Source organism: Strix aluco, chromosome 1, assembly GCF_031877795.1.
Source record: "Strix aluco isolate bStrAlu1 chromosome 1, bStrAlu1.hap1, whole genome shotgun sequence".
Taxonomy (NCBI): Eukaryota; Metazoa; Chordata; class Aves; order Strigiformes; family Strigidae; genus Strix; species Strix aluco.
The window spans coordinates 168,724,350-168,739,077 of record NC_133931.1 but is presented as its reverse complement, the minus strand read 5'-3'; the positions used below and the strand labels follow the sequence as shown (position 1 = coordinate 168,739,077).

The 14,728-nt window shown below is 72.4% G+C and overlaps 1 protein-coding gene across 1 annotated transcript in view; it reads left to right on the top strand.

Annotated features, from left to right (window-relative positions):
- LOC141920958 (SCO-spondin-like) overlaps nt 1–14,728 on the top strand; it is a 30,050-nt gene that overhangs the window by 13,981 nt on the left and 1,341 nt on the right. The window contains 45 exon segments of the mRNA XM_074818658.1: nt 35–194; nt 290–344; nt 447–557; nt 665–675; nt 677–884; nt 991–1,088; nt 1,237–1,378; nt 1,467–1,634; nt 1,747–1,870; nt 1,962–2,031; nt 2,115–2,457; nt 2,752–2,850; nt 2,987–3,139; nt 3,510–3,674; nt 4,194–4,373; nt 4,522–4,644; nt 4,722–4,848; nt 4,923–5,048; nt 5,143–5,234; nt 5,318–5,488; nt 5,571–5,823; nt 5,895–5,941; nt 6,334–6,480; nt 6,565–6,731; nt 7,192–7,343; nt 7,707–8,033; nt 8,313–8,410; nt 8,528–8,701; nt 8,866–9,075; nt 9,526–9,693; nt 10,024–10,158; nt 10,279–10,519; nt 11,043–11,195; nt 11,275–11,321; nt 11,557–11,718; nt 11,826–11,942; nt 12,307–12,445; nt 12,531–12,737; nt 13,013–13,182; nt 13,332–13,459; nt 13,605–13,750; nt 13,852–13,898; nt 14,005–14,169; nt 14,324–14,532; nt 14,620–14,715. Of these exon segments, the coding sequence (XP_074674759.1) occupies nt 35–194; nt 290–344; nt 447–557; nt 665–675; nt 677–884; nt 991–1,088; nt 1,237–1,378; nt 1,467–1,634; nt 1,747–1,870; nt 1,962–2,031; nt 2,115–2,457; nt 2,752–2,850; nt 2,987–3,139; nt 3,510–3,674; nt 4,194–4,373; nt 4,522–4,644; nt 4,722–4,848; nt 4,923–5,048; nt 5,143–5,234; nt 5,318–5,488; nt 5,571–5,823; nt 5,895–5,941; nt 6,334–6,480; nt 6,565–6,731; nt 7,192–7,343; nt 7,707–8,033; nt 8,313–8,410; nt 8,528–8,701; nt 8,866–9,075; nt 9,526–9,693; nt 10,024–10,158; nt 10,279–10,519; nt 11,043–11,195; nt 11,275–11,321; nt 11,557–11,718; nt 11,826–11,942; nt 12,307–12,445; nt 12,531–12,737; nt 13,013–13,182; nt 13,332–13,459; nt 13,605–13,750; nt 13,852–13,898; nt 14,005–14,169; nt 14,324–14,532; nt 14,620–14,715 (6,631 nt within the window).

Sequence of the window (14,728 nt, the reverse complement as noted above, 5' to 3'; positions counted from 1 at the left end):
GGGTCCTCACCGCCCCCCCCCCGCTGTCCCGCAGGTGCCGGACGGCGCCGTGCCGGCAGTGCCAGTACCGGGGCCGGCGGCACAGCCCGGGGGAGCGCTGGCGCGGGGGCCCCTGCCAGGTCTGCCAGTGCCTGCCCAGCCTGGCTGTCCGGTGCTCGCCCTATTGCCCCCACCGCACCGCCGGCTGCCCCCAGGTAAGAGCTGGGGGTGCTGGAGCACCCCCTGGGGTGGTGGCAGGGACGGACCCTCCGTGGTGGCGCTGGTGACTGTGCCGGTGACTCCCCCACAGGGCCAGGTGCTGGTGGAGGCCCGCGGGGAATCCTGCTGCTACTGTGCCCCGGCGGGTGAGTTGTGGGGAACGGGTGTTGCGGTGGGGGGGGGGGGTGTCCCATCCCCACGATGCCCTGCCGGGGGGGGGCGCTGCCCCACATCTGTCCCCACCACAGGTGACAACGTGACAGTCGTCCCCCCTGCGCTGACGACGGAGCCCCCCTCTGCCGCGCCGGCAGAGCCCCCCAGCAGCCCCCTCCTCACTTTCCCGCTGCCTCCCCCTGGCGGTAAGTGGGACCCCCCCCTCACTGCGGGGTGGGGTGCAGGCAGCCGGGGATCGGGGTGTGGGGGGGAGCAATCTGTGTGTGTGTGACCCCCCCCTCTGTCCCGGCAGACCCCTGTTACCGCCCCCCTCGGCATCGCCTCCCTGCCTGACACCAGTTTCGCGGCCGCGCCGGCACAGGGGGGGACCCCGGCCCCTGCTGCCCGCCTGCACGGCGGTGACCCCCAGCAGGAGCTGCGGGGCTGGGCCCCCCCGGATGACGCGTACCCGGCGCTGCTCTCCGACCCCCCCTTCCTGCAGCTGGACCTGCTGGAGCCCACCAACATCACCGGTGGGTGACACCGCGCCAGGCACCGCCCGTCTGGCCCCCCCCTTCCCACCCCACCCGGCGCCTCGCGGGCGGTGGTGCCGACACGTGCCACGGTGTGCCCGGGCAGGGGTGGTGGTGCAGGGAGCCGGCTCCTCCGACGCCTTCGTCAGCGCCTTCCTGCTCCAGTTCAGTGCCGACGGCGCCCGATGGCACCGCTACGGCGAGGTCACTGCTGCCCGCCGGCACGAGGCCAAGGTGCCGCCTGCGTCGGGGTGCGACCATGGGTGGTGGTGGGGGGTGCCCTTCCCGTCCCTGCCTGCACACCCCTGCCTGTCTGTCCCCTCCCTGTCCCCTGTCGTCTCCCCTCCCCAAGCTCTTCCAGGGTAACCGGGACGCCGACACGCTGGCGGTGCGGCTGCTGGGCCGCATGGTGCAGGCGCGGCACGTCCGCATCCTCCCCCAGGATTTCCACAACCGCATCGTCCTGCGCGCCGAGCTGCTGGGCTGCCCCCCAGGTACCGGGTGGGAGGGGGGCACCCCCTTTCTCCCCCCTAACGCCCCGCCATGGCAGCGCTTCTGCCCACCTCTGCCCCTTCCCCAAAGTGCCCCCTGCCTGGCTCGGGGTGCTGCCGGTGCCAGGGCCGAGCCAGCGTCCCTGTGGCGTGGGGGAGTTCCGCTGTGGGAACGGGCGCTGCGTCCCCAAGGGCCCCCATGGTGCCGTCTGCGATGGCCACGACGACTGCGGGGACCTCTCAGACGAGCTGCCCTGCGGTGAGTGGGGGCCCGGTGCTGCGGTTGGGGTGTCTGGCACCGTGGCAGTGGTGGAGGGGACCCGGTGCTGGGGGGGGCTCCCCTTGATGCCAATGCTGCCCGTCCCGGGCAGAGCTGGTCCCCCCAGTTACCCCCACAGCTCCTGGGTCGTGCCCCCCATCCCAGAGGTGCGATGGTGTCATCGACTGCCACCATGGTGCCGACGAGGCCGGGTGTGAGACCCCCGGCACCACCAGGTACTGGTGCCAGGAGGGAGGGGGTCCCATGGGAGCCAGGGAGGGGGGCGTCATGGGGGTGACCCCCAATCGCCAGCTCTGCTCCTTCCAGCCCCACGGTCCCTGCGGCAGCCGGTGTCCTGGTGCCGACCAGGCCATCACCAGCGGTGCCACCAGTTGTGGTGAGCCCCGGGGAGGGGGTGGGGGGGGCAGCGGAAGGGGGACAAGGGGCGGCAGCGGGTGATGTCTGTCTGTCCTCATGCAGGTGTCCTCTGGGCCGGGTGTCCAGCTGCCCCCCAAAGTCACCGAGCCCCCCCACCAGACCCCCACCACGGCCTCCCGCCGAGCCGGAGCCACCAGCCCCGTGGTGCCGGGGGGCCCGGAGCCAGCGCTGGGTGGCCTGGGGACCTCTGGGCAGCTGCAGCTGACCCGTGCCCCACCTGGGGTGCTGCTGGGTCCCTCTGACACCCCAATACCCCCCAGCACCCCACCAACTGCGACCGGCTCCCCTGGGGGGCCACCTGCCACCAGGCCACCCCTGGTGTCCCCCCGGGTCACGACAGTGCCCTCCCTGGCTCCAACGTGGGGGTCCCCCCCGACACCCCCAGGTGAGGGGGCTCCCAGGAGTGGGGGTTGGGGACAGGCACAGCCCCCCCAGGCCAACGGGACAGGTGGGGAGAAGGACGGGGACGGGGGCATCCCTGGGGCAGAGTGTGTGTGTGTGGGGAGCAACACCCCAGCTCGCTGCTGAGGGGCTGGGGGCGAGGGGTGTCACGGGTTTGGGGGTGCTGCAGGTTTAGGGGTGCTGGGGGCTGGGTGTGGTGCTCACTCCCACCCCGCGGGGTGCTGTGGTCCCCCCTCCCCTCTCCCAGCCCCAGCCCTGCCCCGACAGCTCTGCCCAGGGGGCCGCGTCCCCTGTGGGGTGCTGGGCTGCCTGGATGCGGCCCAGCTCTGCGACGGGCGCCCCGACTGCCCCGACGGCACCGACGAGCGCGACTGTGGTGAGCCCCCCCCGGGACACCCCCTCCGCCTGAGGGGACCCCCCTCCCTGATGTGGAGGGCTGAGCCCCCCGGTCCTGCACGCAGGGTTGTGGGGGGCTGCCCACGCTGACCTCCCCAACCCTGCCCACTCCGCAGGTGGCCCCCCCACCTCTGCCACACCCCCGGCCCGGCCGCCCCCCACCTGCCCCCCCAAACTGTTCCCCTGCAGCGAAGGGGGCTGCCTGCCCCCCGAGAAGCGCTGCGACCTGCGCCCCGACTGCCCCGACGGCTCTGACGAGCGTGACTGTGGTACGTGGCGGGGGGACACAACATGGGGAACCCCCCCACTCCCCCATCTCGAGGTGTCTGGCACCAGGGCTAGGGGACCAGGGTTGGGGGGCACCAGGGTTGGGAGAACCAAGGCTGGGGGGCACCAGGGCTGAGGGGCACTGCGGTTGGGGGGCACTGTGGTTGGGGGGCGCCCAGGCTTGGGGGGAACTGGGCCTGGGGGTCCAAAGCTGGGGGGGGTCCGGGGTTGGGGTCACTGATGCTGGGGGTGACACCAAGACTGGGGGGCACCAAGGTTGGGGGGTGCAAGGCTGTGGGCCAGGGACCCCCCAGAGCATGGGGGGGGTCCCCCCGGGGCATCCCTGACCCTCCCTCTTTGCCCCCTCCCCAGCCGACTGCGTGCTGTCGCCCTGGGGGGGGTGGGGGCCCTGCAGCCGCTCCTGTGGGTTGGGGGTGACCCTGCGCCGGCGGGGTCTGCGTCGGGGGGCCCTGCCTGGGGGGAGCTGCGCCCGCCCCCGCCTCGACACCCGTGCTTGCTTCATCCGCGCCTGCCCAGGTACCCCACGGGCCAGGACCCCCACCAGCTGGGACCCCCATCATGGGCTGGGACCCCCATCCCTGGGCTGGGAGTCCCACAGACCAGGACCCCCATTGGTGGGCTGGGACACGTGTCCCTGGGCTGGGACTCCCATGGGCTGGGACCCATCCTTGGGGTGGGGCCCCCATCATGGACCAGGACCCCCATCCCTGGGCTGGGACCTCTATGGGGTGGGACCCCCATGGGCTGGGACTCCCATCATGGGGTGGGACCCCCATCCCTGGGCCAGGAACCTCCTCAGGGGCCAGGACCCCCATGCACCAGGACCCCCCCCCCACAGACCGGGACCCCCATCCCTGGGGTGGGACCCCCATTCCCGGGGCGTCTGGGGTTCCCCAATGGTGGGGAGGGCTGGGGGGGACCCCCTGCCAACGGTGGGGGGGGGTGACAGGGGGTGCTGTGGCAATGGGGCAGCATGGATGGGGTGCAGGGGGTGCCTGCACCTCTCTCCTGCCCCCCTGCACCCCCTCCCCCCAGTGCCTGGCAGGTGGGCAGCCTGGGGGTCGTGGTCCCCCTGCGACGCCGAGTGCGGGGGGGGCGTGCGGAGCCGGGTGCGGAGCTGCAGCGACCCCCCGCCTAAGAACGGGGGGCAGCCCTGCCCCGGGGGGGCCCTCCAGAGCCAGCCCTGCAACCTGCAGCCCTGCGGGGACCCCCCAGGTATGGGGCGGGGGGGGGGACGGTGACCCCCGCGGGGGTGGGGAGCACAGACACCCCATCGGGGGGGGGGGCTGTACCAGGGAACACCCCGTCCCTGGCTGCCCCCCGTTAATATGTGTATGTGTGTGTGTGTGTGTGTGTGTCCCAGCCTGCAGCCCCCAGATGGTGTTTGTAGGGGCAGGGGACTGCGAGGGGGGGTGGGTGCCTCTCTGCCCCCCAACCTGTGGGGACCTGAGCGCCAACAGCACCTGCCCAGGCCCCTGCCAGGAGGGTGAGTGCCGGGGCTGGGGGGTGCCGGTGCCGGTGCCGGTGCCGGTGCTGAGGACGCCCCCCACCCCCCCCGCACAGGCTGCCGGTGCCCCCCGGGGCTCTACCTACAGGATGGCGGCTGCGTCGCCGCCGAGCGGTGCCGGTGCCACCTGCCCCGGGAGCAGCGGCGGCCCGGCGAGGCCTTCCTGCAGGGCTGCCGCCGGTGGTGAGCGCCGACACCGCGGCCGTGGGGGGTCTTTGGGGTGTCCCCACCTCTGAGCCCCGGCGCCGTCCCCACAGCGTGTGCCGGAACGGGACGGTGACGTGCGAGGACGTGGCCTGCGCCGTGGCCTGCGGCTGGTCGGCCTGGTCGCCCTGGACGCGGTGCGACAGCGGCTGCGGTGTGGGGACGCAGGAGAGGTTCAGGTGGGGGGTGGTGGGGGCCAAGGGGTCCCTGCCCCGTGGCCATGGGGTGGGCGGTGCCCCACAGACGGGGCGGCCACACGGCGCTTTCTGGCAGGTCGCCCACCAACCCCGTGGCAGCCGCCGGCGGAGCTGCCTGCACTGGGGAGGCCCGGGAGGTGCGCGGGTGCCACCAGGCCTGCGGCACCGGTAGGCGATGGCGGGGGCTGTGCCGGCGCCGGCATGGGGACCCCGGTGCCGTGGTGGCCCCTCGAGTGTCCGTCTGTCCCCAGCAGAGCCTGGCACTGGCTGGAGCACCTGGACGCCCTGGTCCGAGTGTTCGGCTCCCTGCGGCTCCGGCGAGCAGAGGCGGCACCGGGCCTGCGCCGCCCCAGCACCAGGGGGCCCCGACTGTGCCGGCCCCCACGTCCAGACCCGGGACTGCAACCCCCAGCCCTGCCGAGGTGGGTGCCCCACGCCGGGACCCGTGGCCGCGGCAGTGCCCACGCCAGCCGGTACCCAGCCCCGCCGCCCGCTCTCCGGCAGCGCGGTGCCCAGAGGACATGGTTTACCGGACGGCAGAGGAGTGCCGGCGCGGCGGGGGGCCCTGCCCGCGGCTCTGCCTGGACCGCGGCGTGGGCGTGGAGTGTGCCGCGCTCTGCCACGACGGCTGCGCCTGCCCGCCCGGGCTGCTGCTGCAGAACCAGAGCTGCGTGCCGCCCAGCCGCTGCCTCTGCCACCACCGCGGCCGCCTCTACCAGCCCGGTGACACCGACGCCCTCGACGCCTGTAACAACTGGTGCGAACATGGCCACCGGGGGGTCCCACCGGGGTGTCGTCTGTCCCCTACTAACCCCCCTTCTCTTGCAGCACCTGCACGGCCGGGGCGATGGTGTGTGGCACGGAGCCCTGCCCAGGTACCAGCTGCAGTGGTGCCGGGGTTGGGTGGGGGTCCCAGGGTGCCACACGGTGCCACACGGTGCCATGTGGTGCCATGAGGTGCCATGAGGTGCCATGAGGTGCCATGCAGTGCCACACAGTGCCACACAGTGCCCTGTGGTGCCATGCAGTGCCATGGGGCACTGCACAGTGCTGCCCAGTGCCACGTGGTGCCACGCAGTGCCACATGGTGCCATGGGGTGCATAAGGTGCCACACAGTGCCATGTGGTGCCATGTGGCGCCATGTGTTGCCACATGGTGCCACGGGGTGCCACGTGGTGCCATGGGGTGCCATAAGGTGCCATGTGGTGCCATGTGGTGCTGCCCCCATCCCTCCCGTGCCATCCCACTCTCCCTCCCGTGCCGCAGAGGCGCCGTGGGGCGCGTGGTCCCCGTGGGGGCCCTGCAGCGTCTCCTGCGGCGGGGGCGAGCGGCTGCGCCGGCGGCAGTGCCAGGGGCCGCCGTGCCCGGGGCTGGGCCTGCAGAGCCAGATGTGCAACAGCCACGTGTGCCGGGGTGAGTGCTGCCCCCCACCCCTGCCCCCCACCTCTGCCCCACACCTCTGCCCCACACCCTCACGCTGACCCCGGTGTGGGGCAGAGGCCGGCTGCCCCCCGGGACGGCAGTTCCGGGAGTGCCCGTGGGGCGGGGGCTGCCCCTACAGCTGCGCCCACCTGGGGGGCTGGGTGGGCTGCGCCGGGGGGGGCTGCACCGAGGGATGTCACTGCCCCCCCGGCACCTATCTGCATCGCGACACCTGCCTCTCGGTGAGCCCCCCCACCCCCCCGGGACCCCCTGCTGACAGGAGACCCGTGGGTGCTGCTGACATTCCCCTGGGGGGCGTGGGGTGGGTGCTGGGCCCTGCTCACGGGTGGGTGTCCAGAGCGGGGGGTGCTCCTGGGGGTGGTGGGTGTCCCCCGGGGACATGGGTGCCCCCTGGGGTGGTGGGTGCTCCCCAGGGTGCTGGGGGTTATTTGGGATGATTTGGGCTCCCTGGGGGTGGTGGGGGATCCCCAGTGCCACAGGCGCTCCCCAGGACAGTGGGTACTCCCCAGGGTGGTGGGTGCCCCCGGGGCAGTGGGTGCCCCCTGGGTGCCCCCCAGGGTGGTGGGTGCTCCCCAGGTCCATGGGTGCTCCCTGGGACAGTGGGTGCTCCCTGGAATGGGGGGTGCTCCTTGGGGGGGTGGGTGCCCCCCCGGGACCCAGGTTCATGGCCGGGTGGCACAGGAGTGTCCCTGCGTGGTGTCGGCCAAGCTCCTGCGGGACCTGCAGAATGGGTCTGGGGCCCCCCCGGCCCCCCCCAGCCCCCCCAGCCCCTCCCTGGTGCCAGGCCAGGAGCTGCCCCCCGGCACCACCATCCACACAGCCTGCGCCAACTGGTGAGCACCCACCGCCCTCCCCCCCCCACTGCCCCATGGCCCTTCCCTGTCTCCCTGCTGCCTTCCCCAACACCCAGCACCCCACTGCCCTTCCCCATCACTCAAACCCACCCCACTTCCCGCCTTGCCCGTCATCCTGCTGCCCTTCCCCAACACCCGCCATCCTGCTGCCCTTCCCCAACACCCGCCATCCTGCTGCCCTTCCCCATCACCCCACATCCCTTCCCCAGCACCCACTGCCCTTCCTCACCACCACGCACCCCAGTGCCCTTCCCCAGCACCCATCTCCCGGCTGCCCCTGCCCCTCCCCTCTGCCCCCCCCTCCTCACCCCAGCCCCTCCTGACGCTGCCCCCCTCCCCCAGCACCTGCCTGCATGGCCAGCTGCACTGCTTGGAGTCGGGGTGCCGGTGGGACGGGGGTTTGGGGCCCTGGGGTCCCTGGAGCCCCTGTTCACCCACCTGTGGGGGGCTGGGGCTGACCACGCGCCGGCGGGGCTGCACCAGCCCCTCCAGCGCCGACGGGGGCCAGGACTGTGCCGGGCCCCGCACCGACAGCAAGTACTGCCGGACCCCTGACTGCCCCGGTGGGTCACTGCCCCTTCGCCGTGGGTCACGGCCCCTCTGCCCTGGGTCCCAACTCCAGCCCCACGTCATGCCATGGGTCCCAGCTCCATCCCTGGGCCCTCTGCCGTGGGTCCCAGCCCCATTCCCTCTGCCCTGCCGTGGGTCCCAGCCCCAGCCCCATGTCATGCTGTGGGTCACCACCCCATCCCTGGCCCCTCTGCCGTGGGTCCCATCCCCATCCCCACCTCCTCTGCCCTGCCGGGGCTCCCAGCCCCAGCCCCGTATCATGCTGTGGGTCACAGCCCTGTCCCTGTCCCCTCTGCTGTGGGTCCCATCCCCATCCCCTCCGCCCCATGGGGCTGTGGGTCCCACACCCCAGCCCAGCATGGGCCAGATCCCACCCAGGCACATGGGCCAGAGGGGTTTGGGGGTGTCACCACGTTTGGTGTCCCCCGCCCCAGCGATGACCACCCCCACGTTGGAGCCCAGCCCCACAACCCCAGGTGAGGGCTGTGCAGCAGTGGGGGGACACCCCACCACCTCGGGACCCCCAAGTGGGGGCTCTGGGATGTGGGGGGGTCTCACACTGCAGCTCATGGGGAACCTTTGTCCCGGGGCAGGTGCCGAGGAAGAGGAGGGCTTCGGCCCCTGGTCCCCCTGGACCCCCTGCTCCAAAACCTGCACCCACCCCGAGGCTCCGGCCACCAAGACCCGCAGCCGGACCTGCCGTGGGGCTGGGGGCTGCAGGGGGGGGAGCGTCCAGCAGCAGCCCTGCAACCTGCCCCACTGCACAGGTGGGTCGTGGGGGGCCCTGCCCCACTGCACAGGGGGGGTTGGGTGGGGGGGAACCTGCCCCACGGCTCAGGGGAGCTTGCGGGGGCCCTGCCCCACTGCGCAGGGGGGTTATGGGGGGTTCAGGGGTGTGGGGGCCGTGGGTGCCACCCTCGTGTCCCCGCAGTTGTGACCCCCTGCCCGGGGGGGGCCTGCGCTGACCAGGCCTGCCGCTGGACACCGTGGGGGCCGTGGGGGGGCTGCTCCCGCAGCTGCGGGGGGGGTGTCCAGCTCCGCCTGCGCGCCTACACCCCCCCCGGGCCGGGGGGCCGCTGGTGCCCCGACATCCTCAGTGCCAACACCCAGCGCCGCTTCTGCAGCCTGCAGGCTTGCAAGGGTGGGGGGCTGGGGGGGCTGGGGGGCTGGTTGGGGGGCTCAAGGGGGACTGTGGGACTTGGCAGGGGGGATCTGAGGGGGCTGTGTGCCAGCACAGGGGAGTTGGGGGCACTGGGGGGAGGGGGTCAGGGCCTCGGGGGGAGGCTGGATGGGGGGTTTGTGGAGACATAGCTGGGGGGAGCGGGGGGGGTCTGGGGCTGGTGGGGGGCTCTGTGAGGGGGCTGTGGGGCAGCACAGGGGTTGGGGGGGCTGGCTGGGGGTTGGTGGGAGGTTGGGTGGGGGGCTTGGGGAGGGAGAGCTGGGGGGCTCGGAGGGGTCTGGGGGGTGCTGGAGGGGTCTGAAGGTGTCTGGGGGTCTCAGGGGCGTCAGGGGGCTGGAGGATGGTGGTGGGGGCTGGGGGTCTTGGGGGGGGGGTGCTGGGGCCCCCCCATCTGATGCTGTGGCCCCCCAGTGGATGGCGCCTGGTCGCCCTGGGGTCCCTGGTCGCGCTGTGACCGGACGTGTGGGGGGGGCCGCTCCCTCCGCAGCCGCTCCTGCACCCGGCCCCCCCCGAAAAATGGGGGGCGGCCCTGTCCCGGCGAGCGGCACCGCCTGCGGCTCTGCAACCCCCAGCCCTGCGGTACGGGGGGGGTCGGGGGTGTATGTCGAGATATGGGGGGGATGGTGGGAGCTGGGAGTGTATGGGGGGCACAGGGGGGGTACGTTGGCCTATGAGGGGGTGTGGCGGCACAGAGGGGTGTGGGGGGCACGGAAGGGTATGGGGGCATGGGGTGGTATAGGGGGATATGGGGGCATATGGGAGGGCACGAGGGGGTATGGGGGTATGGGGGGGATACGGGGGGGCATGGGGGGTGTAAGGGAATACGGGGGATATGGGGAGATACGGGATGATACAGGGGAATAAGGGGTATCACAGGGGGTATGGGGGGCTGACAGTGCCGGCCCCTAGGGGGGGGCTGCCCCCCCGGCATGGAGCTGGTGGCCTGTGCCAACCACTGCCCGCGGCACTGCCGGGACCTGCAGCCGGACCTGGCCTGTGGGGGGGACGGGGGGGGCTGCCAGCCTGGCTGCCGCTGCCCCAACGGTGAGTCCTGCCGCGCTGTGCCCCCCCGTGTGTGTGTCACCCCCCCAGAGGGGACCCCAGCCTGGCAGGGTGCTGGGGGGGGTGTGTCCCCATCCTCAAACACACCCTGTCCCCCCGCAGGGACCCTGGAGCAGGACAGGGGGTGCGTGCCCCCCGCCCACTGTGAGTGCACAGACGGGGGGGGTCACAGCTGGGTCCCCGGGAGCCGCCACCACCGGGGCTGTGAGAGCTGCGTCTGCAGCGGAGGGCGGCTGCAGTGTTCCCCCCACGGCTGCCCCCCCGCCCCCTGCCCCTGGAGCCGCTGGAGCCTCTGGACCCCCTGCAGCGTCACCTGCGGGGGGGGGCAGCAGGCCCGCTTCAGGTGACACGGCACCTGGGGGGGGACATGGCACCTAGGGGGGGCACTGCACCCCAGGGAGGGGGACTTGTCACCTGGGCAGCAGACAAGGCACCTCGGGTGGGGATATGGCACCTGAGGGGGGGGACACAGCACCCAGGGGACACAGCATCTGGGGGGGGCTGGGAGGAGGGATACAGCACCCAAGGGACACACACAGCACCCAAGGAACGCAGGACACAGCACCCAGGGGACATGGCACCCAAGGGACATGCGTGACACCCAGAGGACATGGCACCCAAGGAGCGGCTGCAGGGGGGGACATGGCACCCAGGATATATGGCACCCAGGGATGTGGCACCCGGGGGACACACATCACACCTGGGGGGACATATGGCACCCATGGACACAGCAGCCAGGGGACACAGATGGCACTCAGGGACGGGCTGGGGACTGGGAGCTGCTGTGAACCCACGGGTGCCAGCCAGGCCCTGCTCCCGCAGCCCCCCCACCGTGAGGTGGGTGACCCCCATGTCCCTGTCCCCAGGATCCCCACCCCAACCGAGGAGGCCGGCGAGTGCGGGGAGCCGCAGGAGGAGAGCCGGGGGTGCGGGGGGGGGCCCTGCCCCCCGCTCTGCCCGCAGGCCGGCACCCAGAGGCACCTGGGCGAGAGCTGGCTGCAGGGCGAGTGCCAGAGATGGTCAGTGCCGGGGATCTGGGGGGGCCACAGGCCCAGCTGCACCCCCAGACCCACCCGCCTTCTGTGTGTGTGTCCCCAGCACCTGCACTCCCGAGGGCCCCCAGTGCCAGGACATCCCCTGTGCTGGTGAGTTCCCCCCACACCCCCGCCCTGGGGCACCCACTCCTGGGTGAGGGCACAGGTCCCCTGTGGGTGCCGGGACCCTGCAGCCCCCCAAAAGCCTGAGAGGCCAATGTGGAGGCCCTGACACCCTCAAACCGGCTGGGAGGGCCTGGGGCAGGACCAAGGGGGTCCTGGTCACCAGCAGTGGTTTTGGGGTGCTGTGTTGTGTCCCCCCCAGTGTCACACCTGTGTCCCACAGAGCCCTGCCTCTGGGGCCCCTGGGGGCCCTGGGGCCCCTGCTGGGACCCCTGCAGCGGGGGCTACCGCCTGCGCCACCGCCAGCCCCGGCACCCGACGGGCACCCGGCACTGCCACGGCGCACATGTCCAGACCCAGAGCTGCAACACCAGCGTCTGCCCAGGTAACCCCCCCAGCCCCGCTGGGATTCCCCACGCTGCAGGACTGGGGGAGCGAGGTGGGCGCCGTGGCCCCTCCTGCCGCACCCCAAAGCCCAACCCTGTGCCCCAGGGGAGACCTGTGGGGAGCGCGGCCGGGCCCTGGACACTGCCTGTGCCAACGGCTGCCCCCGTGCCTGCGCCGACCTCTGGCCCCATGTCGAGTGTCTGCAGGGGCCCTGCATGCCTGGTACGTAACCCCCTGCCCCATAGCAAAGCCCTTCACCCCATGGCACAGACCCCTGCCCCATGGAACAACCCCCTGCCCCACAGCACAGCCTTCTGCTTCATGGCATAGCCCCCTGCCCCATGGCACAGCCCCCCATACCACAGCACAGCCCCCCACCCCATAGCACAGCTCCCTGCCCCTTAGCAGAGACCCCCGCCCCACACCCCCCCCCAGCAGCCATGACACCCCTCTGGCCCCTGGCCCCAGCTACCCCGTGGCACCCCGGTGCGCCCACACCCCGTCCCGTGCATCCCCGCTGGGTAACACCCCCCCCCAGGCTGTGGGGGCTCAGCACCACCCACAGCACCCATGGGTGGCCCCACAGGGTGCCGGTGCCCCCCAGGGCAGCTGTTGCAGGATGGAGGGTGCGTGCCAGTGGCCGAGTGCCGCTGCGGGCTGCCCGATGGCAACAGCAGCCAGGAGCTTGGGCCGGGGCAGGCGGCACAGCTGGAGTGCCACAACTGGTGAGTGCCGTGGCGGGGGCTGCAGGGCCGAGCCCTGGGCGCGGTGCCAGTGCCGGTGCTGATACTGGTGCCACTCCTGGTGCAGCACCTGCAGCAATGGGACCTTCACCTGCCCGGTGACGGCCTGTCCCACCTATGGGCCCTGGTCGTCATGGGGGCCCTGCTCCCGCAGCTGCGGTGGTGGCAACACCTCCCGGCACCGCAGCTGCCAGGGGAGCACCGACGGGGGGCCCTGTGGTGCTGGTGGCATGGAGGAGATGGCTGAGTGCAACCTACAGCCCTGCCCTGGTGGGTGACACTGCGGTGGGATGGTGGGTGGTGGGTGGTGGGATGGTGGATGGTGGATGGTGGGTGGTGGATGGTTGACGGTGGATGGTGGGATGGTGGATGGTGGATGGTGGATGGTGGGTGGTTGATGGTTAATGGTGGGATGGTGGATGGTGGGTGGTGGATGGTTGATGGTGGGATGGCTGGTGGATGGTGGGTGGTGGGTGGTGGGATAGTGGATGGTGGGACGGTAGATAGCGAGATGGCAGGATGGTGCTGAGGCCACTCCCCCACAGGCAGCTGCCAACTGGGCCCCTGGTCCCTGTGGAGCCCCTGCAGCGCCAGCTGCGGTGGGGGCAGCTCGGAGCGGCGCCGGGAGCTGCTGCCGGGGCTGGAGGGCTGGGGACAGTCGTGTCCCCTCCTGCCACTGCTGCTGCTCCGCGTCTGCAACGCCCACAACTGTTCTCCGGGTACGGGGGGCACCAGCTGACCTCCGGGTGCGGGGTTGGTGGCCTTTGTGGTCCCAGGGAGCTGCGGCTTTGCCAGCTGAGCCACAGGGTGCTCGGCCGGGGTTGGGAGGGGGGACTCCATGCCACAGACACCCCCTCCTTGCCCGCAGAGTGCCCCAATGGGCAAGTGTACGGGGACTGCGCCAATGCCTGTCCCCGTGCCTGCACCCACCTCCGCCCGGTAGCACGGTGTGTGCTGGAGCATTGCCAGCCCGGCTGCGCCTGTCCCCCTGGCCAGGTATGGCTGTGCCCCCCCCAGGCCCTCCCCACAACCCCCGGAGTCCCCCTGGCACCCCCCCACCACGGGGAACCTGCCGGTCAGGGCCAGGCGGGCCGGGGTGGTTGGGGGGGGTGTCCCTGGTGACTGCCGGGTGCCCCCCCAGGTACTGCAGGATGGGGCCTGTGTCCCCCCGGAGCTGTGCCGCTGCCAGCTGCCCCCCACCCTGCCCGGGGCCCACAATCTCTCAAGGGGGGAGCAGGAGCAGGACCATGCCCCGGGCAGCCGCCTCCAATACCGCTGCAACACCTGGTGGGTGCCGCGACCCCCAGTGTCACCCCACTCTCACCCCAGCGTGGGTCACCCCTGGCTGAGCCAGGTGGGTGCTGATCCCCCCCCTCATCTGTCCACAGCATCTGCATCCGTGGTGCCTTCAACTGCTCCCAGGAGGACTGTGATGGTGAGACCCCACTGTCCCCATCCCCTTCCCTGTGCCCATCCCTGTCCCCGTGCCACAGTCCCCATGCCACAGCCACCACATCTTGCCCCGCCCTCCCGCCCTGCAGTGGACTGCCTGTGGTCCCCGTGGTCGCCCTGGTCCCCCTGCTCGGTGACATGCGGGACGGGCGAGCGTCTCTCCCGCCGGCACCCGCTCCAGCAGCGCCGCTACGAGGGGGCAGAGTGCCAAGGGTCTCCCACCCGCCGGACCCCCTGCAGCCTGCCCAACTGCTGTGAGTCCCCCACAGCCCCTTGAGCCCGGGAGGTGGCAAGGGAGGGCACAAATCTGTCACCCGCGGCGTGCCAGCCCCAGGCCAAGGCAGCGCCCCGTGTCCTGTGCCACAGTGCCGGTGCTGGTGCCAGTGCCAGGCCCTGTGCCACACGCAGCCTGTCCTGCGGGCGAGCGCTGGCGGGGCCCTGATGCACCGGCTGGCTGTGAGCGGAGCTGCCAGGACATCTCTGGTAACCCACCGGGCAACTGCAGTGAGCCCCTGGCCCTCGGCTGCACCTGCCAGCCCAGCCACTACCGCAACAGCACTGGCCACTGTGTGCCGGCCGCCCTCTGCGAGTGCCAGCACCGGGGGCGGCTGCTCCAGGTGAGTGGGGTTGGGGCCCATTGTGCTGGGGGGTGCCCCTGTTGCACCCCCTGGCCGGGCTGAGGTCTGTGTGTCCCCCCTGGCCAGGCTGGCAGCGAGTGGCAGGAGGAGTGTGAGACCTGCCGCTGTGTCAACGGGCAGGCTGCCTGCGCCACCGGCTGCCCCCCACTCGCCTGCCCCGAGGTGTGTGTGTGTG